Consider the following 26,417-nt stretch of genomic DNA (forward strand, 5'->3'; position numbering starts at 1 on the left):
CTTACCGCTCACTGCCTCACCTCTTACCGCACACTGCCACGCGCCTTACCACACACTGCCTCACCTCTTACCGCACACTGCCACACCCCTTACCACACAGTGCCTCACCTCTTACCACACAGTGCAACACCTCTTACTGCACACTGCCACACCTTTTACTGCACACTGCCTCACCTCTTACTGCACACTGCCACACCCCTTACCACACACTGCCACACCTCTTACCGCACACTGCCACACCCCTTACCACACACTGCCACACCTCTTACTGCACACTGCCTCACCTCTTACCGCTCACTGCCTCACCTCTTACCGCACGCTGCCACACCCCTTACCACACACTGCCTCACCTCTTACCGCACACTGCCACACCCCTTACCACACAGTGCCTCACCTCTTACCACACAGTGCAACACCTCTTACTGCACACTGCCACACCTTTTACTGCACACTGCCTCACCTCTTACCGCACACTGCCACACCCCTTACCACACACTACCACACCTCTTACCACACAGTGCAACACCTCTTACCTCACACTGCCACACCTCTTACTGCATACTGCCATACCAGTTACACATACTGCTCACTGTCACAACTCTTACCACACAGTGCAACACCTCTTACTGCATACTGCCACACCTCTTACTGCATACTGCCGTACCAGTTACGCGTACTGTACACTGCCACACCTCTTACCGCACACTGCCACACCACTTACCGCACACTGCCACACCTCTTTCCACACACTGCCATACCACTTACTGCACATTGTTACACCTCTTACCGCACACTGCCACACCTCTTACCGCACACTGCCACACCTCTTACCACACACTGCCACACCACTTATCGCACACTGCTACACCTCTTACTGCATCCTGCCACACATCTTACTGCACACTGCAATACGTCTTACCACACACTGCCACACCACTTACCGCACACTGCCACACCTTTTACCACAGACTGCCACACATCTTACCGCACACTGCCATATATCTTACCGCACACTGCCTCACCTTTTACTGCACACTGCCACACCTCTTACCTCACACTGCGACACCCCTTACCACACACGGCCACACCTCTTACTGCACACTGCCTCACCTCTTACCGCTCACTGCCTCACCTCTTACCGCACACTGCCACGCGCCTTACCACACACTGCCTCACCTCTTACCGCACACTGCCACACCCCTTACCACACAGTGCCTCACCTCTTACCACACAGTGCAACACCTCTTACTGCACACTGCCACACCTTTTACTGCACACTGCCTCACCTCTTACTGCACACTGCCACACCCCTTACCACACACTGCCACACCTCTTACCGCACACTGCCACACCCCTTACCACACACTGCCACACCTCTTACTGCACACTGCCTCACCTCTTACCGCTCACTGCCTCACCTCTTACCGCACGCTGCCACACCCCTTACCACACACTGCCTCACCTCTTACCGCACACTGCCACACCCCTTACCACACAGTGCCTCACCTCTTACCACACAGTGCAACACCTCTTACTGCACACTGCCACACCTTTTACTGCACACTGCCTCACCTCTTACCGCACACTGCCACACCCCTTACCACACACTACCACACCTCTTACCACACAGTGCAACACCTCTTACCTCACACTGCCACACCTCTTACTGCATACTGCCATACCAGTTACACATACTGCTCACTGTCACAACTCTTACCACACAGTGCAACACCTCTTACTGCATACTGCCACACCTCTTACTGCATACTGCCGTACCAGTTACGCGTACTGTACACTGCCACACCTCTTACCGCACACTGCCACACCACTTACCGCACACTGCCACACCTCTTTCCACACACTGCCATACCACTTACTGCACATTGTTACACCTCTTACCGCACACTGCCACACCTCTTACCGCACACTGCCACACCTCTTACCACACACTGCCACACCACTTATCGCACACTGCTACACCTCTTACTGCATCCTGCCACACATCTTACTGCACACTGCAATACGTCTTACCACACACTGCCACACCACTTACCGCACACTGCCACACCTCTTACCACAGACTGCCACACATCTTACCGCACACTGCCATATATCTTACCGCACACTGCCTCACCTTTTACTGCACACTGCCACACCTCTTACCTCACACTGTCACACCTCTTACCACACACTGCCTCACCTCTTACCACTCAGTGTAACACCTCTTACTGCACACTGCCACACCTTTTACTGCACACTGCCTCACCTATTACCACACACGGCCTCACCTCTTACCTCACACTGCGACACCCCTTACCACACACGGCCACACCTCTTACTGCACACTGCCTCACCTCTTACCGCTCACTGCCTCACCTCTTACCGCACACTGCCACGCGCCTTACCACACACTGCCTCACCTCTTACCGCACACTGCCACACCCCTTACCACACAGTGCCTCACCTCTTACCACACAGTGCAACACCTCTTACTGCACACTGCCACACCTTTTACTGCTCACTGCCTCACCTCTTACTGCACACTGCCACACCCCTTACCACACACTGCCACACCTCTTACCGCACACTGCCACACCCCTTACCACACACTGTCACACCTCTTACTGCACACTGCCTCACCTCTTACCGCTCACTGCCTCACCTCTTACCGCACGCTGCCACACCCCTTACCACACACTGCCTCACCTCTTACCGCACACTGCCACACCCCTTACCACACAGTGCCTCACCTCTTACCACACAGTGCAACACCTCTTACTGCACACTGCCACACCTTTTACTGCACACTGCCTCACCTCTTACCGCACACTGCCACACCCCTTACCACACACTACCACACCTCTTACCACACAGTGCAACACCTCTTACCTCACACTGCCACACCTCTTACTGCATACTGCCATACCAGTTACACATACTGCTCACTGTCACACCTCTTACCACACACTGCCACACCACTTACCGCACACTGCCACACCTCTTACCACAGACTGCCACACATCTTACCGCACACTGCCATATATCTTACCGCACACTGCCTCACCTTTTACTGCACACTGCCACACCTCTTACCTCACACTGCCACACCTCTTACCACACACTGCCTCACCTCTTACCACTCAGTGTAACACCTCTTACTGCACACTGCCACACCTTTTACTGCACACTGCCTCACCTATTACCACACACGGCCTCACCTCTTACCTCACACTGCGACACCCCTTACCACACACGGCCACACCTCTTACTGCACACTGCCTCACCTCTTACCGCTCACTGCCTCACCTCTTACCGCACACTGCCACGCGCCTTACCACACACTGCCTCACCTCTTACCGCACACTGCCACACCCCTTACCACACAGTGCCTCACCTCTTACCACACAGTGCAACACCTCTTACTGCACACTGCCACACCTTTTACTGCACACTGCCTCACCTCTTACTGCACACTGCCACACCCCTTACCACACACTGCCACACCTCTTACCGCACACTGCCACACCCCTTACCACACACTGCCACACCTCTTACTGCACACTGCCTCACCTCTTACCGCTCACTGCCTCACCTCTTACCGCACGCTGCCACACCCCTTACCACACACTGCCTCACCTCTTACCGCACACTGCCACACCCCTTACCACACAGTGCCTCACCTCTTACCACACAGTGCAACACCTCTTACTGCACACTGCCACACCTTTTACTGCACACTGCCTCACCTCTTACCGCACACTGCCACACCCCTTACCACACACTACCACACCTCTTACCACACAGTGCAACACCTCTTACCTCACACTGCCACACCTCTTACTGCATACTGCCATACCAGTTACACATACTGCTCACTGTCACACCTCTTACCACACAGTGCAACACCTCTTACTGCATACTGCCACACCTCTTACTGCATACTGCCGTACCAGTTACGCGTACTGTACACTGCCACACCTCTTACCGCACACTGCCACACCTCTTACTGCATACTGCCATACCAGTTACACATACTGCACACTGCCACACCTCTTACCGCACATTGCTATACCACTTGCTGGATACTGCCATACCACTTGCTGGATACTGCCACACCACTTACTGGATACTACCATACCACCTACTGTATACTGCCATACCACTTACACGTACTGCACACTGACACACCTCTTACCACACACTGCCAGACAAATTACTACACAGTTCCACACCACTTACCACACACTGCTAAACCTCTTAATACACAATATTCTGAGCTGGACATGGCGGAATATATATACCAGTGTGATTGTTTTTTATATATAGCAGAATATTCTCAGCTTGACATGAAGGGACAGACGTGTGTAATATACCAGCGTGACTGTTTCTTACATGTAGCAGCATATTCTGAGCTGGACGACGTGGGACAAGCGTGTGTAATATACCAGCGTGACTGTTTCTTACATGTAGCGGCATATTCTGAGCTGGACAGCGTGGGACAAGCGTGTGTGACTGGCAGGATCCCAGACACTGTGCAGCTTATAAATAATTCAGAGCAGAGAGAAAATCTATAAGCCTGACTGGCGCTAATGTGTTTCCTGCACTCGTAACCTTGAACTTCTACTACTAATCCTACAAATTCATTTCTCATTCAGCATTGTGAGACCTGTAGACCCCAAAATACAATCGCAACCACGCATTGTGTATACTGGAGCTCATTCAGACCCGGACGCAACGCAGCGCACTTTCACAGCCGTCAGGGGCCGGGTATGCAAATTCCGCAATCGCACAGCCAAGTTTAAGGACGCCCTCTATGTCTTAGACAGCGACGGCAGAGTGATCGCACGCCGGTGTAATGACGCCCACTTTTCATTCAAAGCACACGTCATCTCAGGAAGTGTATGATTAATCAGTAACACCGAGAGCCATCGGAGCTGCTCGCAGCCCTTGAGGCAGACCCTACCCCGCCGCAAGCACTGCGATCACTGCAGGCTGAAATACAACCAGGTGACGTGTACTATGACGCTTCCATGTTAATTATGCACGCCAAAAGAACGGCGTTTTGGCGCTCAGACACGTTTTCAAGGACCTTCCCCTGTTACCACCTACAAACGGCACTATCTGTCACTCAAAGTAGTGCTCCATCTGCGGGCTTCGAGCGATCACTTCCCAATCGCACAGACTGGCTCGCGCACGCACATTGCGATGTATTCGCATGCGCAGACGGGCGACAATCGCCCATAGCGAGGGTTCGCAGCTTAGCGAGCGGGTCTGAATCAGACCCACTGTACACACACACTTCATGACACTGCAGAACACTGGTGTGGATGTACTGTGATTCTGTATGCAGCCTTGCACTGTATGTATTTATTACAGTATGTATTGTTAGTTGTATTTGTAGCAATGTGTGTATAGGGCTGGATTGGGAGCAATGTTGTGCTTTACAACAGTTTTGTGTTGTTGTGCGGCTGATGTATGAGAAACATCTTAATATAACAGACTGGAATACCCCCTACCCTATTAACACCCTGATCTGCAACTGGTCCCCGGTATCACTCACACGATAAATTAGGTTTATCCAGTAGCTAAAGGAGACCTATAGAACATGTTTAAAAGACTGACACTTTCCATGCATGCACTTGCCACGTAGGATGAGTGATGTTTGTTCTTTAAGAATCCAACTAAGCAAATGGAGATGCTCTTTAAACGCATTAGGGAGCCTCATTAAATGCCAAAAATAAACCCATCTGTCTTTGTAGCCTAACGGAGCTGTAGAGAATTTCATCCTATAGAATAACCGCCTGAGGATTCCAATTGGAGCACCTCTCCTGTACGCAGAGTATTCGTTTAAACAATCCTATTAAATCGGAAACACATTCTATCATTTAATCACAACTGTGGTTTAGATGAGAAATATTCCATGAATTTTTAATAGTGTGACTTCAATCTCATTTCCTCTTCAGCGTCCCCGCTAACATTACAGGTTCATTCTCAGGAAACCTGAGTGAGGTCATTTATCTGATGCCCTAATGGAATGTCTGCATTACCTATTCGTCTCTCAGGGGCGAAACAACTCTGCATGTATGAGATCACACGTGTCAGAGAAACAGTCTCATACTCACAGTGGTGTGAATGGAGGGAGTTTCAAAAATTGCTGCACACCTATACGAGAGGCTTCGCCAAGCTTCTCACAAATAAAAATTACACAACAAAGATGTATAAAGTGACACTTGATAGACACAGAACAATATAATTATATAATATCCTATTTCAATTGCAATGTCACAGTGAATAAAATACAATCTAAAAATAGGGATTAGACCTGTACATGTAAAGCTACTAAAAATAAAACGGTCTCCTATAAGACTCAAGGAATATCCTTAATAGCACAAAATTCTATGCAGTTGACACTAATGTGTCCACATTATAATACTTGCATTTGGTAAAATAACAAGTTAGCTCATAAGTAACCACAATACAGTGTTGCAATAGTGCTGGTGCACATTTGATATTAAAGTTCCAGTGAAGTAGACTTAAAATGCATATATGCTGTATGTCAATTAGATTCCGTATACTCACGGTCCTGGAAAGAAAGAAAATATATATAATAAGAGGTACCTCCTTATAGCTGGTGTTGAGAATATGAGTTACTATATTAGTATAGTATATCCTTATAGCTGTTTTAATATCAGACCCGGTGTGCTCCAGCAATGTGTCGGGCTGCCTGTACTGTAGACTCAGTGGGGGCGATTCAAATGTTTTGCCGGCGGCTTTTATTTTTTTAGACGCCCGACAGAGCAATTCAATTGTTGCTCTGTCAAGGCGTGATAGCCGTCGGCGCCGGCATTTCTGCACGCACTCAGGAGGGTGCGAGCAGAAATGTGTGAGAAACCCCCTGGTTAGGGCGCGCTAACTGCAGTTAGCGCGCCCTAACCATAGACGGGATTAGCCGTTTTACACGGCTAAACCTCATCTCATAGGCGGCGAAGAGTGCGACAATTAATGAGCGTCCAGAACAATTGAATAGCAAACTGGGTGCTCATTAATTATCACGACCTAAAAAACATTTGAATCACCCCCAGTATGTAGCTTCTGTGTTGCGAGACCCGGTGAGCTCCAGCAATATGCCAGCGTCTGTGGCGAGTGTTAAAGGTGATGTCCATGGCAGAGCTTGCTCACAGTGGCATGTGGGGCAGAAGAGCAGTAGCTAGCGCGGACCATCTCCGTCCTCACTCCCAGCCACAGGGATACGCCGTTTCCAATATTACCGTTCACGGTGAGTAAAGCACAGGTGGAAGGCAGCAACTGAACAGTTCCAAATGGGCGACGACTTTGCATCCTCTGAGGTATGCGCCCAGTGTGCAACACAGAACAAGTAAATTCCCAGGTTAGTAGAGTACTTGATAACAAGCTCCTTCTGTATCCTTCAACGCGTTTCTCCTTACTAGGAGGCTTTTTCATGCTCACATCATACATGAACATTACAGGTTGTTCTATGATGGTTCCTGTGCATCAGGGATGGGGAACCTCAGGCCCGAGGGCCGTATAAGGCCCGCAGAATCTTTTGGTCTGGCCCTTGGAGCTTTTTTCTGTTTGTCTCATCTGGCTAGCAGGGTGCCTAGAATGTCACCCTGCAGCCAGATTCTATGCAGGAGTGCCGCCTGGAGTGTCCTTAGAACGCTTCAGATGGTCACCCCGCTGCCCTTACAGTTCCTGAGGATGCTCCGGGCATTGCTGTAATCACCGGTGATTGTGGCCCCGCCCTGTGTGACGTCACATGGAGGGGGCGTGGCCTGTACCGGGCTTTTGAATAATGTTATATATATCAAAATGGCCCTCAGCAGAAAAAAGGTTCCCCACCCCTGCTTTACATGGAGGGGCTGATGCAGAGCTGCATGCATGTTTTGCAGATGTTTCTCACGTGCTTGCACACTGAGCGTGGGTCGTAGCCGAGCACGTGGATCTAGCGGCATATCAGCCGTATGCAACTTGGTTTATGGCTGAAGGGTCATACCTGGTTGACAGGTACTCATAACAGTTACTTATATAGCGCCAACATATTACGTTGCGCTGGCGGTTGGGTATGGAATCCCGGTTGTTGGGATGCTGGCACTCAGAATCCTGACTGGATTAGGTAAGTATCCTAACTCTAACCTACCATTCCCGCAGCCTGACCCTCCCCTCCCTCAGCCTAACCCTAATCCTTCCCCCACAGTCTAAACCTAACACCCCCTCCTCAGCCTAACCCTAACCCTCCTTCTAGTCAATTTCTGTGAATAAACAAAATTAGAATGAAGGTAAGATCTATGGTAAAAAATTTAAAATAAAAACAATGAAATTCAGGAAGATAAAATAATGTTGAAGGAAAAATAAAAATGCTAAAATAAAAGGTGGAGAATAAAATAAGTAAGTAAACACATCTCAAAAACATGTGTGCATAACAGATAACCAATTAATGTTTAAAGCTCTTTAGCGAACAAGTGGTGGAAGCGGGGATGGATGGTCCGATAAAGTCCTACTCTGTGGTCCTAATTAATGCCCTATCTGACCCTACCTTCAGGCCTGCGGTGCGGTGGCTGTATTCTCTCCTTTAAAGCTTCTATTCAGCCTGGCATTTGTTGGTGGTCACGGCAAAGATGAAGCTCGGTGATGAGGTCAGACGCCACCGAGACTTCGCGGTGTGGACTTCGGTATTGCCGCTTGTACACTGATCACAGTGATGTTCCTCCCCTTTTTTTTTACCAACGCGTTTCACACCTCTGGGGTGCTTTCTCAAGGATAGTTGGATGATTCCAGGACAGGTTTAAATAGGAAAAACTTTATTGATTAATTGAATGATTAAAACAGGATGTCCAAGGAAAACAGCGGGAAGCATGTGCTCCTTAATAAGGGCCTATATATTGGCCTGGGATATTATACTCCTAATATTCTTTATGGAGACTGTTATGCATTGAGATAAAAAACAATAAAACCAATAAGATAAAAATATAAAAACTAAATAAAATAAATAAAAATTAAATATTAAAAATGCTCCCTTCTAGTCCCTAACCCCTAACCCTCCCCATAACACATAACGTCTGGATGTCAGCTGTCGGGATTCTGGTGCCGATATTCTGGCCGCTGGCATCCCACAATGGGAGCAAGCAGCAATAAAACAAGACTGGGTAGTGACAGAGTGATAGAGGTAAGACATGTAATCTATGCTTAGTGACAGTGTATCGAGAATGTGTACACTTTTGCGGACTATGCTGAGTTATGCGCACGCAGAACCAACTGATTTCAGACGGATCTCTTTCACTAAGGAGAAGGCTGGTGTGAGCACGCATTGATAACGATGACGGGTATGAAACCAAGTGACACGCTTGCATACATGTGTGTATAACTCAGCATACGAGTAAATGTTGTTCCATGCATGTATTATGGGTGTAATTACAGCCTACTTGCATGCAACTAGCTGCCGAGGGCGCATCTAGACCACACACATTTCTGGTAAGCCACACCTCTTTTACAACCAGTTGACTGCAAAATCCTGTGCTATTATGTGGAAAGGGGGTCTGTATAACCTCGTCCTTTACAGTCTATTTCATAGTTGGCAGATTGGCCAACTTCCCCTTCCTACTTCAAAATCCCACAACCTAAAAACATTAGTTACGCCTGTTATAATCTCTTCCAATAACTTCCCCCATTACCTACAAAGTTATGCGCCTTAATCAACCTATTGTATCTGTACTTTGGGACTCCATTCATGCTCACACCTTCTCTCTTACTGTTCCCTACCACTGGAACCTCCATCTTCACTATTACTCCTTAAATATTTCTTTATGACTGCTCCCTACTCTTGGAGCTCTATCCTCTTTCCTACATGTTAAACTTTTCTCTCTGACTGCTACCTAAATCTGGAGCTCCATCCACTTACCCACATAGGGGGGATGTATCAAGCCTAGGGGGTATATAAATATACCCCCTCATCTCTGCCTTCTCTGTATTACAGCATACAGTCTCACTAAAGAATATATTTACTAAAGTGTAAGTTTTTAGAAGTGGAGATGTTGCCCATACTAACCAATCAGATTCTAGCTATTATCATCTAGAAGGTGTTATATAAATGATAAGTAGAATCTGATTGGTTGCTATGGGCAACATCTCTACTTCTAAAAACCTGCACTTTCCCCTAGGAGAGAGATAAAGTGAAGATGTTGCCCAAAACAACCCATCAGCGTTTAACAATCATTTATCTAACGCATACTGTATATTTTGCTCATTTATCAACGAGTTTTATCATTCACGAGTGATAAAACTTGTTGCATATGATAATGATGCTCCAGCCAATTAGCTCCCAACTGTCATCTGTTGGGGGCTGATTGGCTGGGGCACCATTTATCATACACACAGGAGTATTCAATATGGAGCGAAAACTCTGTTTTTGCGATGTTTTCGCACTGATGACGTCATTATCGCAATTTCAAAGACTTTGCAGGTTCGAAAAGTCTTTGAAAAAAAACGGGGATAACTTTTCACCACTGAATAGGTGGCGAAAAAAAGTGCAGAATTGGGGTTTAGGGGTGCAGGCTTAAAAAAAATAGCCTACACCCCTGGGAATTACATTTTAAAAATAACTGTGTCAAAAAAGTTTTAAAGAAAAATAGGGTCACCCCAAAAATTTTATTTAAAAATTGGGGTGAAAAAAAATATGGTAAAAAATTGTTTAAAACTAGGGAAATAGGTTCAGGGCTATTCTGCAAGTATGCGGCAGGTGTATTCTAGAATAGATTATTAGCGGCAGGTGTATTCTAGAATAGATTATTAGCGGCAGGTGTATTCTAGAATAGATTATTAGCGGCAGGTGTATTCTAGAATAGATTATTAGCGGCAGGTGTATTCTAGAATAGATTATTAGCGGCAGGTGTATTCTAGAATAGGCTGTTAGCGGCAGGTGTATTCTAGAATAGGCTATTAGCGGCAGGTGCATAGTAGCAGAATTTAAAAAAATTACTTTAGGGACATAAAAATATGCTAGTACCCATTTTCATGTACCCCAAATTTGATGGGACCACTTAAATAAATGAAAAAAATAACCTAAGTGCTCTTCTGCAACACTTCTTCAATGTCGGGAAAAAAACACCTGCAGCCGCTATTTAAAACCCCGACTTTCATTTGCAGGCTAAAACGGGGTACCCATAGTGATCCCCCATGTTTTTACAGCTTTAGCGGGGTTCTACAATTTATTCCAGGAAAATTTCATTTTTTTTCGCGGATCCAACATAGCAGTCTCCCGTTTTCGTAGCTTTCATATTGAATACGGGGATAAGCGGGGGCGCGCACGATACTTTATCCCAGTAAAAGCTCCGATATGCAGCATAAACTTCGACAGCGAAGTTTACTTTTTATATTGAATACCCCTCACAGTGAGTTTTATTTGTTGATAAATGAGGCCCCTAGTCAGTTAGAAGCTGATTGTCTGCTTTAGGGAACTTCTCCACTCTCTCTCCAAGGCTTGATACATCTCCTCCTATAAGCCTTTCTCGCTGACGGCTCCCTACACCTAGAACTACATCCTCTCTCACACCTTAGACCTTTCTCTCCGCTCGCCCCCTACACCTGGAACTCCATATTCTCTCTCTCTCACACCTTAAACCTTTTCCTCTGGAACTCCATCTTCCCTACATCAAACTCTGTCACCATCTGTTATCAAACTCAAACCCTATATTTGACGCTTTACTGTTGCAAAGCCCAAAGATGACCACACTTATCATACATGAAATTTACATCATGTTTATGTCATTGTCCTTCTCATTTTCATCAACCTAATTTGATGGTAAGCTATTGGGAACAGGGACCTCTATTGTATTGTGATCCCAGGTGTGGTTGATTCTCCTGACTTGTTAATGTATACTGTGTAATGTAGACATGGTGACACCACAGGAATAACAATATACAGACGTGTGTGTATACACTGCTATGTGGGGGAGGAAAGCCTATTACTGGGCCCCCAGATACTGTAAGTACCCCTGTCATGTGCAGAGAGGAATAATCTGACATCTGTTCAGTGACTACATACCAGCTGCATATGTGACATTGCTGGGATACTACTATCAATAAATAATCAGAATATCCATGTATGCCTCACATCTTCTCACATCATTACCCGGCGTTAGACATCTGTAAATGGCTCAGATAAAGGGCAGCTGACACGGTATTTCCAGAAAGCCAGTTGCTGCTTCGATCGGGTAATTAGTCTCCTAATGGCACAGCTAAATTAATAAATTACCAGTTCTCATCACCGCCAGGTCATCGGCCTTTCCGCCGGGCTGAGTTGCTGCTGCTGTTGTTCTATAAAACCCATTTCATAAAACGCTTCACGTGGTTCATTCATGAGAATAATACAGATTGTCTGCATGTGATAAGACCGCGATCCGCTCAGTCTCCATAAAGGCAGCGCGAGGGGCTCTGACATCTGGTTGTTATTGGTTTAAAATTGTTTTAGAACATTATACATATAATATATATAATATAATACGTTACATATATAATAATGTCCCTGTGTGACACGATTCCCTCACTGAAATTCTCTATCTGCTGTTAGCTCCTATACACTATGGGGTATATTTACTAAAGTGTGGGTTTTTAGAAGTGGAGATGTCTTCTAGAAGGTGCTAGATAATCGTTAAGTAGAACCTGATTGGTTGCTATGGGCAACATCTCCACTTCTAAAAACCTGCACTTTAGTAAATATACCCTTTAGTGAGCCTGCATGCTGTAATGAATGAAGGACTGTTAAACATTTGTAAGCGTCTTTGGAGTCTATGTACTAAGCCTTGGAGAGAGATAAAGTACCATCCAATCAGCTCCTAACCATCAATTTACAGGCAGGAAAAATGACAGTTAGGAGCTGATTTGTTGGTACTTTATCTCCGTCCACTTTATCTCTCCCCTAAGGCTTAGTACATAGACCCCTTTATATTGCGTGTTTAATATGTTCATCGCTGTGTTACTGAATGCATTGTGTCTCTCTCTCTCTCTCTCTCGCTCCCCTATCTGTGCATCACCCCTATTCCTCCCTTTTGCTCTCCCCATTTCGTCCCTCCTCTTATATCTCTCTTCCACTCTCTCCCCATCTCTCATACTACCTTCTTTACTCATCTCTAACTCTCCCATTCTCTCTCCTTCTTTTGCTCCCTTTCTCTTTTCCCTCTAACTAATCTCCCTTGTGTCTATTTCTCTCTCTCACCCTCCATCTCTCCACCCTCCATCTCTCTCACCCTCCATCTCTCCACCCTCCATCTCTCTCACCCTCCATCTCTCCACCCTCCATCTCTCCACCCTCCATCTCTCCAACCTCTATCTCTCCACCCTCCATCTCTCCACCCTCCATCTCTCCAACCTCCATCTCTCCACCCTCCATCTCTCTCACCCTCCATCTCTCCACCCTCCATCTCTCCACCCTCCATCTCTCCACCCTCCATCTCTCTCACTCTCCATCTCTCTCACCCTCCATCTCTCTCACCCTCCATCTCTCTCACCCTCCATCTCTCCACCCTCCATCTCTCCACCCTCCATCTCTCTCACCCTTCATCTCTCCACCCTCCATCTCTCCACCCTCCATCTCTCTCACCCTCCTCCACCCTCCATCTCTCCACCCTCCATCTCTCCACCCTCCATCTCTCCAACCTCCATCTCTCCACCCTCCATCTCTCTCACCCTCCATCTCTCCACCCTCCATCTCTCCACCCTCCATCTCTCCACCCTCCATCTCTCTCACTCTCCATCTCTCTCACCCTCCATCTCTCTCACCCTCCATCTCTCTCACCCTCCATCTCTCCACCCTCCATCTCTCCACCCTCCATCTCTCTCACCCTCCATCTCCCCACCCTCCATCTCTCCACCCTCCATCTCTCCACCCTCCATCTCTCTCACCCTCCACCCTCCATCTCTCTCACCCTCCATCTCTCTCACCCTCCATCTCTCCACCCTCCATCTCTCTCACCCTCCATCTCTCCACCCGCCATCTCTCTCTCTCTCTCTCTCTCTCTCTCTCTCTGCCCCTTCCATCTCTCTCTCTCACTCCTCCATCCCTCTCCCCATCTTTCCATATATTTCTCTCTCCCTTCCATCTCTCACTCTCTCCCTCTCCAATGCTCTCTCCCCCACTCTTTCTCTCTCCTCCTCCCCCTCTCAATCACCCCTACCTGTCTCTCTCTCTCTGGTCCTCTTCCAACGTTCTATCCCTCCACCTATCTTTTCTCTCTTCTATCTTTGCCCCATTCCATCTCTCCTGCCTCTTGCTGCCCTCCTTCTACTCTTGATGTCTCCGTCCTGTCTTTCTCTTTCTCTCTACCCCATCTGTCCACCTCCTCTCTCCCCCATCCATCTCTCTCCCATCCCTCTTTGCGCCTCCTCCTCTCCAATCTCTCTCTCTTCTCCATATCTCCACCTGTCCTCCCTCTTACCCCTCCTTCTCCCCATGTTTTTTCTCTCCCTCTATCTCGCTCTCACCTTACCTCAATCTCCCCCCACCCCATCTATCCCCCCCTCCATTTCTTTATTTCTATCTCTCCTCTCCCATCTCTCCATCCCCCCCTCTCCCACCCTCATCTCTCTCCCTCTCTCTCTTGCAGCCCTTCTAGTTTATTGGATTTTAGCTTTCGTCACCAAAACAATCAAGTTTGTAAAGTTTTGCGACAACGGCGTCTGGTTTCTGCAACTGCGATTCTGTCTCACCGGACTCTTAGCCATTTTCTACGGCATGTTACTGGCGGTAGAAATGAATGTCATCAGGGTGCGAGTAAGTAATATATATTTACAGGAAAAGGTGCATTATTCTGTATAAAGCATATTGTGGTGATGACGTCATAAGTTACCAGTTGTACAGATATTAACTGCATCAGAGATTATAGCTGTATTATTATCACTTGTGTATTATAGACAATAGATATATCCAGTCACATATATAATTATGGAACATGTAATGTAAGGCATTCCTCTAATCGGGTTGCCCAGTCTGTTCTGTATGTTATTATTCTGTTCTTGTGTTTCGGGTTTGTTATTGTGATGTCTCTTTCTTAGAGATACGTTTTCTACAAATGCGCCAGAGAAGTGAAACCCCCAGAGGATCTGCAGGATTTGGGGGTCCGGTTCCTGCAGCCGTTCGTCAATCTACTATCCAAAGGAACGTACTGGTGGATGAATACCTTCATTAAGACGGCGCACAAGAAGCCCATTGACCTGAAAGCAATAGGAAAGTTGCCCATAGCAATGAGGGCAGTGACTAATTACATTCGCCTTAACGAGGCCTTTGAAGCACAAAAGGTCAGCAATTAGTGAATGTGCGAATACTCTAAATATGTCAGTGCTACTTACTATTATCATACTATGCATCAGCGACCGATTCCATGACTCACAATACAGATGTAGCTGTCACATGACCACTGTATGCTAAGGTGTCACATGACCAATGTGTGCTGAAGCGTCACATGGCCAATGTATGCTAAAGTATCACATGAACATTACATTTGATGCTTAAGTGGCACACGACCAATGCACATTAAGGTTACTTGGCCACTGCATGCTAAGATATCACATGACCAATGTGTGCTGAGGTGTCACATGACCAATGCATGTTAAGGTGTCAGATGACCATTTAATTCTTAATGTGAGTATATATCAAGCCTTAGAGAGAGATAAAGTGGAGAATCAGCTTCTATCTGTCATTTATCAAGCACAATCCATGAGATAACAGGCAGAAGCTGATTGGTTGGCTTGGGAAACCAACACCTTGGGCTCGATTTACTACAATCCGCATTTGTAATACAGATTGTAGTGTGATATTATCGGCAATATCACAGGGATTTACTACAAATCCCTTGCAGGGACAGAGCTTGCGAGAAAGCTCTGTCCCTGCGAATCCCCTCTGCACTGTAGTCACGATATTTTTGCAAAAAAATACTGTGACTAGTGCCCCGCGCATGCGCCGACCGGCCGCCGCTGCTACCCCCCCCCCAGGTGCCAAGCCCTACCTCGACATTAAGCCCCGCGATCGCAGCCCCCCCCTTCCCCGCAACCCCCCTCCCTTGATAGCGCTTACCTGCAGTCATCGGTGCTCCGGTGATGTCTTCCATGTCTCCGGTCAGCTGATATCCCATACTGCACTGGGACCTGATCACCTGATGACCGGGCCGCAGTGCAGCATGGGAGACCAGCTGACCGGAGGGGAGTCATCACCGGAGCCCCGACCACCAATCCCTGGATCAAGTAAGTGAATTTTTTTTTTTACTATTTTTTTTTTTTGCAGTGTATCAGCTTGCGGTCTGTTTAGACCACACAGCTGATCACTGGGGCCGGCTCTGGGCTCTGCTCTGCCTTTTAGAACAGAGTAGGAGCCCGGTAATCGGGGGAGACCCTGGATAACGCCACCTCCAGATGGCGTTATTATCACAGGGCTTTCCCCGGTATTTTTTTGCAATTTATTTTTAGTAACTTTGGTCGGATCACATTTCCCATTACAATTATGGGAAATGCGATCTGATTACTAAAAATAAGTGATACTAGGGGTTGGAGTAGAATTTTACGAATTCTACTCCAATTGCCCTGTAATACCTATAGGTGATACTAAAATAATGTGAAACGGGTGTGAAAACACCCTTTTTTACTTTATTTTAGTAAAAAATAATGTTAATAAATAGAGCCCTTTATCTGTCTGGAAGGCGTCACATCACCAATGCACATCAAGATAGTCACCATGCGCTAAAATGTTACATGTTCAATGCATGCTAAAATGCCACATGAACGATGCATGGATTCATTTAAACATTTGTCTTTTTTTGTTACACTTGGGCTATTGATATTGAGACTAATCTGTACATTTTTATTGCATGTTACCCAAAACGGAAAGACATTGAGGAAGGAAACAAAGTTACATATGACAGATATGCAAGACAGACTAGGAGTAATTGGGAAAGATTCCTGGACTGCACACCCTAAATATATATATATATATATATATATATATATATATATATATATATATTGGGAGATGCCAGCTGATGAGACTAATTGCAGGCACAGAAACAGACAAATCTCAGGTGCACAACTCCAAATTATTGATAATATATAAATGCAATAACATTTTGTTGCTATGGGCAACATCACTTTTAAAACTCACTTCTAAAAACTCTCACTTTAGTGAATTTACCCCTAGGAGTAATGTAAATTTCTATATTTGTTTAGAAAGATGCACAGCCCGGCCAGTCGTCTCCATGTGCAGCTCCCGCGTTCACATGTGGTATTGTCTGGTCGGCTGTGGCCCCATTGCAGGTTCATTACCTCGTTGTAATGTGTACCTGAGGTACACTAGTATTACAGTGGTATGAATATGCTGCACATGTAACTTTACTTACACCTCCAGGTCCCGCAGTGTCCTTCTCGGAGTCCCCCACTGTGTTACCAGCAACCTACCGCTGCCAGCGACGTGCTTACGAGTAATGCGCATCTCGCTTCCACTCAGTGGCGATTCAGCAAAACCTGATATACTTTGCTGTAGCTGGGAAGGCTTTTGCCTTTTCCCCATTGCCAGTAATAAGGAGCATACCACTTATGTCATCTATAGATAAGCTGTTTGCTAAATGCAGAACAGAGGACATAACCCCATTAGTGATTGCTAAGGATGTAATGTCTCGTGCTAAAATGGAGCCCATGGTGTATTATATACAAATAGAGAAACCGTCACCAGGAACTGGAGAACATGAATACAGCTCCCATGGGCACCTCCTATACAGGGGAATACAGCTCCCATGGGCGCCTCCTATACAGGGGAATACAGCTCCCATGGGTACCTCCTATACAGGGGAATACAGCTCCCATGGGTGCCTCCTATACATGGGAATACAGCTCCCATGGGCACCTCCTATACAGGGGAATACAGCTCCCATGGGCGCTTCCTATACAGGGAAATACAGCTCCCATGGGCACATCCTATACAGGGGAATACAGCTCCCAGGGGTGCCTCCTATACAGGGGAATACAGCTCCCATGGGCGCCTCCGATACAGGGGAATACAGCTCCCATGGGCGCCTCCTATACAAGGGAATACAGCTCCCATGGGCACCTCCTATACAGGGGAATACAGCTCCCATGGGCGCCTCCTGTACAGAGGAATACAGCTTCCATGGGCGCCTCCTATACAGGGGAAAAAAGCTCCTATGGGCGCCTCCTATACAGGGGAATACAGATCCCATGGGCGCCTCCTATACAGGGGAATACAGCTCCCATGGGCACCTCCTGTACAGGGGTATACAGCTCCCATGGGCGGCTCCTATACACGGGAATACAGCTCCCATGGGCACCTCCTATACAGGGGAATACAGCTCCCATGGGCACCTCCTATACAGGGGAATACAGCTCCCATGGGTGCCTCCTATACATGGGAATACAGCTCCCATGGGCACCTCCTATACAGGGGAATACAGCTCCCATGGGCGCTTCCTATACAGGGAAATACAGCTCCCATGGGCACCTCCTATACAGGGGAATACAGCTCCCAGGGGTGCCTCCTATACAGGGGAATACAGCTCCCATGGGCGCCTCCGATACAGGGGAATACAGCTCCCATGGGCGCCTCCTATACAAGGGAATACAGCTCCCATGGGCACCTCCTATACAGGGGAATACAGCTCCCATGGGCGCCTCCTGTACAGAGGAATACAGCTTCCATGGGCGCCTCCTATACAGGGGAAAAAAGCTCCTATGGGCGCCTCCTATACAGGGGAATACAGCTCCCATGGGCGCCTCCTATACAGGGGAATACAGCTCCTAATGGGCACCTCCTGTACAGGGGTATACAGCTCCCATGGGCGGCTCCTATACACGGGAATACAGCTCCCATGGGCACCTCCTATACAAGAGAATACAGCTCCCATGGGCACCTCCTATACAGGGGAATACAGCTCCCAGGGTCGTCTCCTATACAGGGGAATACAGCTCCCATGGGCGCCTCCTATACAGAGGAATACAGCTCCCATGGGCGCCTCCTATACAGGGGAATACAGCTCCCATGGGCACCTCCTATACAGGGGAATACAGCTCCCAGGGGCGCCTCCTATACAGTGGAATACAGCTCCCATGGGCGCCTCCGATACAGGGGAATACAGCTCCCATGGGCACCTCCTATACAGGGGAATACAGCTCCCATGGGCGCCTCCTATACAGGGGAATACAGCTCCCATGGGCGCCTCCTGTACAGAGGAATACAGCTCCCATGGGCGCCTCCTATACAGGGGAAAAAAGCTCCTATGGGCGCCTCCTATACAGGGGAATACAGCTCCCATGGGCGCCTCCTATACAGGGGAATACAGCTCCCATGGGCGCCTCCTGTACAGGGGAATACAGCTCCCATGGGCGGCTCCTATACACGGGAATACAGCTCCCATGGGCACCTCCTTATACAAGAGAATACAGCTCCCATGGGTGCCTCCTATACATGGGGAGGATCGCTCCATAAACTTTATCAACTATAAAATCATAATCAGGTCCCAGTCTGTGTAACAAACACACATAGGGCCTCATTTATCAACGAGTTTTATCATTTACAATGAGTGATAAAACTCGGTGCGTATGATAATGGTGCTCCAGCCAATCAGCTGCCAACTGCCATCTGTTTTAAAAATGACAGTTGGGAGCTGATTGGCTGGAGCATCATTTATCATACACAGCGAGTTTTATCACTCATTGTAAATGATAAAACTCATTTGTAAATGAAGCCCATAGTCGGGAAATGGGGATCTAAAATCTCATCAGACGGGAAGTTCCCTTCCTGGGAAAAGCAAATCCTATATCCAGCGTATTCTTCTCCATCCTCAGTAATAATATGCTGCAATGTGTGAGGTTACATTCACATGATGATTGAAGAACAAATTTTAATGTTTGTTTATAGTTAGAAGGGGGGAAGATTTTGGCCAACTTTGGGTGTTCGTGTCATTGTGAGTTCAGACAAGCGAAACACTCGGTTGCTGCTGTTTTCTAGGTCACTGACACCCAGGCGCAGATTACGCTGTTTTTTGTGTATACAGGACGAGCAGTTGTTTCTGCTGTGTAGTTTAATTGATGTCTAATAGCCAATGTGTTTCCTGCAGTTAAAAATTAATGTTTTGCAACATGGGCGCAAGTGAGATGTGTCTCTGACGTGTGCCCGGCTTACATCAGACATGTATACTACCGTTACCCATTAGAACATATCTCAAGCTCTGTGTATTGGTGGAAATACGCTTTATTTTTACACGTAGTCTATTTTTTACATGTACTGTTTTTTTTGCATCATTTATGCCCCTTGTGCGACAAACTTTGAATCAGCCCCAATGTCTCTAAATAGGCGCAGTGCGCAGGAGGACTTTCTTGTCATGTACTTGGTCAGTGTTATCACCTTACAGTTATATAACAGAAATGTAATGAGAATAAGCCATGAAATCTAGCAGCTCTTTGTACTGCATATAGTAATAACGTAAATCCCTGTAGAATACTGTATGGAAGAGCACACGGCTAGTGAACATGGTATATCACAATTCACCCGATTGCTCATTATCCTCTATATCCCATGATACATAATATAGCGGTCAACATTTTGGCCCTACAAGACCTTTAATAAGACTTCCTCCCACTTCAGTGTCATTATACAGAAGTGTCCTATTACACTGTTGCTGCAGTCACGTCACACAGCCCTTCTCGGTGAGCCAGGTCCCGGGCGAGTCTGACGAGCATCTCTTTTGTGCCAGGAGTAAACTTTATTCTGCACTTTCAGGTGAAATAACTGCTTGGCGTAAGTAGAGTTGCACAGGACCTGGCGATTCACCAGCGCCAGTCTTGCGTCGCATGGCGTATTGAGGCTAGGGGTATGAGGACACATCTGTCATGGATGGACTAAATAGAACCAACTTTTCTTCTATTCTGTTTGGGCCCCAATGTGTTAATTAGAGGATCAGTCATTCAGATGAGAATTAGACACCGGCGCATTAGTAATATACTAATTATAACTAGTGTTATCTGCCCCGGAGGACCTGCATTTATATCCAGTGTTCTAGGTCAGTCCTGTCCATGTTCATGGAGAGTGGGTTTTTTCTTTTATATACGTATTGTGGGGCTAATTCAGCAGAGCAGCACGCAAGTGCATTGCTGAACGCAGATTCCCGATTATCGGGAATCTGCACATGCGTAGGACCCATTCTGCGAGCGTGCAGAATGGGACCTGCTTACACACACACTAGCCCTTGAATGCCTCTGCCTGATTGACAGGCAGAGGCATTCAAGGGGCGGTGCGGGAGCAGGCGGCGTTCCCTGAAACGTGGCGTTTCTTCCCCGTTCTCTGGGAGTGGCCAGCCCAGAGACTGCGTGGACAGACACAGTCTTTTGCGCTCGCAAGGCGGCCAGCTTAAGTAAGCTGAGGCTCAGGGCTATTTCACACTTGCCGGTTTTCACCGGCCGGCAAAAAAACGGCAGTTTTTTTTTGCCGGGTGTAAAGTTTAATCAAGCATGGAAACTGATGGGTCGTTCAGAGAGAGAGCGCGGCCGTGACTTGTGGGAATGTCCAACACACGGAGCAGGCGGCAGGTGCACAGGTGTAGCGGTGATAGCGTTTGTGGCCGATGGCAACAGGAACCAGGTAGGACAGAGGGCAGCAAGGCAGCAACGCGTTTCGTCAAAGTCCTGGGACAATTTTATCGTTTCTTCATCCATGATTGATTTATTTTATGTTATATGTGCCTATTGTTATTCATGTCCTTTTATATACATGGTCTGACCATTATCATTAAATATTTATCTATTTACTTTTGTATATTAGCGCGGTTTCTCTTTATATTTGGGAAAATCCACTGACAATGACGGCTGCCGTGCCGTGTCCGTGCCGTCCCTGCATGTCACCCAAGTATATGATACAATGTTTCCTTTCACACACACCGGCCGGCTTGTACTGGTGCTGCGCATGCCTATTACATGAAGAAAAAAAAACAGAACATTAAAAACGGCTTAAAGCCGCTGCGTGTGAAAGGCACTGATTGCCTGAAAAAAAACGGCCGACTTTTGTCCTGTTTTTTTGCTGGCCGGTGAAAACCGGTGGGTGTGAAATAGCTATCCGGCTGCCCGGCGCTGTCCACCATCGCGACTATCGACCACCGATGGTGATCCCAGCTTACAACCTCCGTCGCAGTGCTGGGATCTCAAATGCAGCAGCGAATGGCACACACCTCCTGCTGCATTTGCATTATTGCAGGGATCGCCTGCGTGCAGCTTTGCAATTGCGATCCTTGGTGAATCAGGTCCTGTGTGTTGGATTGCATTATAATGTTGTGTTACCTTAAATACAATTATGAGTCTCATGTACCGAGATCTTGGGGTGACCGGATGGCCGGCTTTTTCCTCCAGACTTTTCTTTTAGAGGATTTTATATACCTCAAAATGTTTCCACGTTTGACGCACTGATTGCGAGGGACACATCCGACCTCTGTTCTTCCATTTTCCTCATCCCGCCCTTTAATCATCTATCTGCCCCCCCTTTAGACAGCAATAATGTAAAGTATGAGAGTTCTGATGATCTGCTCCATGCAGTGATACTAATGAGACTTCTCTCCCCGCACAGAGAAAGTCTTCCCCGTGTCCTAGTGGATCAAAGTCTATCTGGTGCGCTCTGGGACACGCGTTCGGGAGACCCCTCATCCTCAGCAGTGTCTTCCGGATTCTGGCCGACATCCTGGGATTTGCTGGTCCGCTCTGTGTGTCTGGGATTGTCCGCTATCTTGGCAAGAAGAATGAGACGGTCCACCCACGGGTACAATTCCTTATTTATACCGGTTATAAAGTATACTACTGGGATGGGATACATGGAGAGCTACCTATCTCCTTCAGCCATGAGCTGGTTGCATTATACACCCGTGGTTTCAGCAAAACAATCACAAACCACAGAAAAGTGACAGATTTATTGGAGGCTCCAGAAATCGGTATTTTGGGGGGAGATGGCGGACCGGTCATATACTTACTGAGCTTAGTACTGATTATCTGACCTCGGGAGTAGATCATAGGTGATAAGTGCTGTAACCTGCAGGAGTTCTGTTCAAGTATTTATGTGGGATGTAGTTTGGTTATCAGAAATCAGAATGTCGACAAGCATTTTGGGGACACTGGAAGGCAGGTGCCGAGATGTCGGCAAGTGCTACTTACAGTATTGTAAGCCCGTCGGCAGTACAACTGTAATCATGATGAATTACCATTACGTTTACAGCTGCTGTCGGCGTGCATAAAATGCTGTAAGTATACTTGCCGACTTCCCGGCGCCTGCCTTCCGTTGTCCCCAAAATGCTTGATTGTCTGATTGTCGACAAGCCGTTTGTTTCCCCAATATAATAGATACGGTGTTACATGAGTTCCAAAACATAGTGTTTGCGTTATTCAGAGAACCAGATTACAGAATATTATTAAGGTCACCTGCATCCATATATGTAGAAGCCATCCAATACTCGTACAGGATGCATAGCAATATTATAAGAGCTATTATTTTTTACACGGCTCTAGGTGATGTTAAATTATTATTGAACGGGCTTGAAGTGAAGCCCTATTACTGTTATACATAGGATGATGATGCAGTACTGTTATTATTACATGGGATTATTATTATTACTATTATTATTATATGGTCTTAAACCGAAGTCCTATTACTATTATTATGTGGGCTGGAGGTGAAGTCATATTATCATTATTACATGTGCCTAAGGTGTAATACTATTGTTATTATTACATGTGTTGAAGGTGCAGTACTAGTATTATTATTAGTACGTTTGCTGGTGGTGCAGAACTATTGTTATGACACTGGCTGCAGATGAAACCATATTATTATTATTATTATTATTACATGATTTTGAAGGAAAGTCATATTATTATTATTTGGGTTAGGGATGCAGCCATACTATTATTACATGTGCTTGAGGTGCAGTCATATTACATGGTCTGGAGAAGTCATGATACTATTATTGCATAATAATAATAATATAGTAGTGTACGTAGGTTTGATGTGAAGGTATATTAATATTACATGGGGCTATTCTTTATGACTTCTGTATGTATTAAACCTATTTTATATGTGTGATATAATACGTCAGAACTTAGAAAAGGGCTGATACACAATCGCTGAATAGTAACAGGTAGGGAAAGACCTTAGCTTGCAGCTTAGAGCTCGTGGCCACATGTTAGTAGGATCCATACATTTGTGTAACCAATCTTGGAATATTGAACAGCACAATGCACAGAAGCTGTGCTTCCTGGGACTCTGCATAGCGCACGTTCTGCAAATAAGATTGTAAATCTGTTTAACATGTTACTGCTTAGGATATATAGGCCCTGCCCGCAGCACCTTCAGCAGTGCATGTTTTCTGGATTTCACTACTGTTAGCACAGGTGCATTCATCAGTGACCGACACATATATATCCTCTTGCCTTGGACTCTATAAGCAGATGTGGAAAACATGCACTGCTGAGGTGGCAGAGCGATACAGTGATAGACTCAAGTCTGTGAATGAGTCGGTTAAGTGTAATTTCATATACTGTTATCTCTAAGCAATGGGACATTGATGAATTGGCCCCTTTGTGTTCAGTATAGAGGAGCAGGCGGCATCAGTGTAGCGTAGCGCAGAGCGTGGCCTCCAGATAAGAATTAAGCCCTGTCAGCATGTAATACTGAGAATTCTGTGATCGCCGTGCGCTATTTATCAGAGAGACACCTGGGGATTACAGACCTTGTCACTGGCAGAGAGATTAGTTCCAGGGGACAATGTCGGTGTGATCTATAACCTTATTATAGAAGTGATGACAGTTACTTTATGTGGAATTACAGCAGATAAGACACCGATAATCTATACAATGAGTAAAACGTGTCGGATCGCGCTTCTTGTCTCACCCATAAAGGAGAATAATATATCCTGTTAAAGCTCTTAAAGGGGTCTTTCACTAAGCCTTGGAGAGAGATAACGTGCAGAGAGATAAGGGGGTAGATGTACTAAGCCTTTCAGATAAACTGGATGGAAATAAAGTACCAGCCAAACAGCTATTAACTGTCATTTTTCAAACACAGCCTGTAAAGTGACAGTTAATTTTTTTAAATTGTAAAGTGGCATTGAGGAGCTGTTTGGTTGGTACTTTATCTCAGTCTACTGTATCACTCTCCAAAGCTTAGTATATCTCCCCCGAAGTACCAACCAATCAGCTCCTAACTGTCTTTTTTTTTTAAAACACAGCCTGTAACATGACAGTTAGGAGCTGATTGGTTGGTACTATATCTCTCTCCAAGGCTTAGTGAATAGACCCCTTAGTGCCTTATGTATAGTTAGTTCAGCATTCATCTGTTGCTTGGTATTAGAAGAGTCTTTAGTCTGTTGGTCAGGGTGAAGCCGGTCTACTTCTTCTATAATCTAAGTTTCTGGTCCTAATACAGATGTTACAGATCATGCCCCCCCCCCCCTTCTTTTGCTGCTGGGTGTGGATGAGTAAGACCATTATTAGCGGGGGCTGCTGTCTCTGTGATCATAGTGCAGTGACAGTGAGATCTGGCAGAAGATGCCGGTGGTCAATGTGTAACTACTGTAGGTTTCCTGTTACCACCTGCATGCCGCTGTTGTTAACCAGCTCCTTACATTAACCTCAGGGTGACCTGGAATTGGTGAAGTGTCACTGATCTGACTATCTGTTCCTATACAGGTTAGCCATCTGCATACTGTATGTATAGTCATTGGGAGATAACACTGTGCTGAGCTTCCATATGTCTCTGTGTGTGTGTGTGTGTGTGTGTGTGTGTGTGGGGGGGGAGGGATTGTGTGGGGGGGGGGGGGTTGGGGGATTCTATTAGAGATAAGTGGGAAAATCAGTAATCTGGTGTATTACTGAGCAGCGTCATCTATATATATATATTCCAATACTGCAGCTGTGATTGCTGCAGAAGCAGATATACCTGGAATAAAGCAGGGAGTCCGGTTATCTGATGTAGTCTGGATACAGTGTAACAAAAAAAGGTGGTGATCCTGCACCAAACCAAAATATAAGATGAATAGAAACATGTATAAGGTCAATATCCAATAAATATTGTATGTTGGTGCTGCTCCCCAGGGCTTATATTTTGTTTTGCTCCTTGTCAAAACCAAGGAAAAAAACTCTTTTTGGGGCACTCTTTGTATAATGAATATTTAAGACATAATCATTTATTAGGTATACATTAAAAAGTTGGTATATCTCTCAGAAAGATAAGAAGATGCTCTGAGAGGCCCTAAGTATTAAAAAGAAATAAACGGTCAGTATATGAAGAGCTCAATTCTCCAATTTATTCTGTATCTGGGTGAGAATATATCAAAAAAATTCCAAAAAAATATATATAAAAAAATATGGCACTCATGCATAGA

At 46.2% G+C, this 26,417-nt stretch overlaps 1 protein-coding gene across 3 annotated transcripts in view; it reads left to right on the forward strand.

The window, feature by feature from the left end:
• The window catches only part of ABCC8 (ATP binding cassette subfamily C member 8), a 177,673-nt gene that overhangs the window by 36,215 nt on the left and 115,041 nt on the right, over positions 1–26,417 (forward strand). For all 3 annotated transcript variants that reach the window (XM_088458254.1, XM_088458255.1, XM_088458256.1), the window contains exons 4-6: positions 14,616–14,782; positions 15,064–15,306; positions 22,619–22,807. In XM_088458254.1, the coding sequence (XP_088314380.1) occupies positions 14,616–14,782; positions 15,064–15,306; positions 22,619–22,807 (599 nt within the window). The remainder of the gene's footprint in view (positions 1–14,615; positions 14,783–15,063; positions 15,307–22,618; positions 22,808–26,417) is intronic.

This window comes from Taudactylus pleione, unplaced genomic scaffold (assembly GCF_031769625.1).
Source record: "Taudactylus pleione unplaced genomic scaffold, aTauple2 ptg000820l, whole genome shotgun sequence".
Lineage (NCBI taxonomy): Eukaryota > Metazoa > Chordata > Amphibia > Anura > Myobatrachidae > Taudactylus > Taudactylus pleione.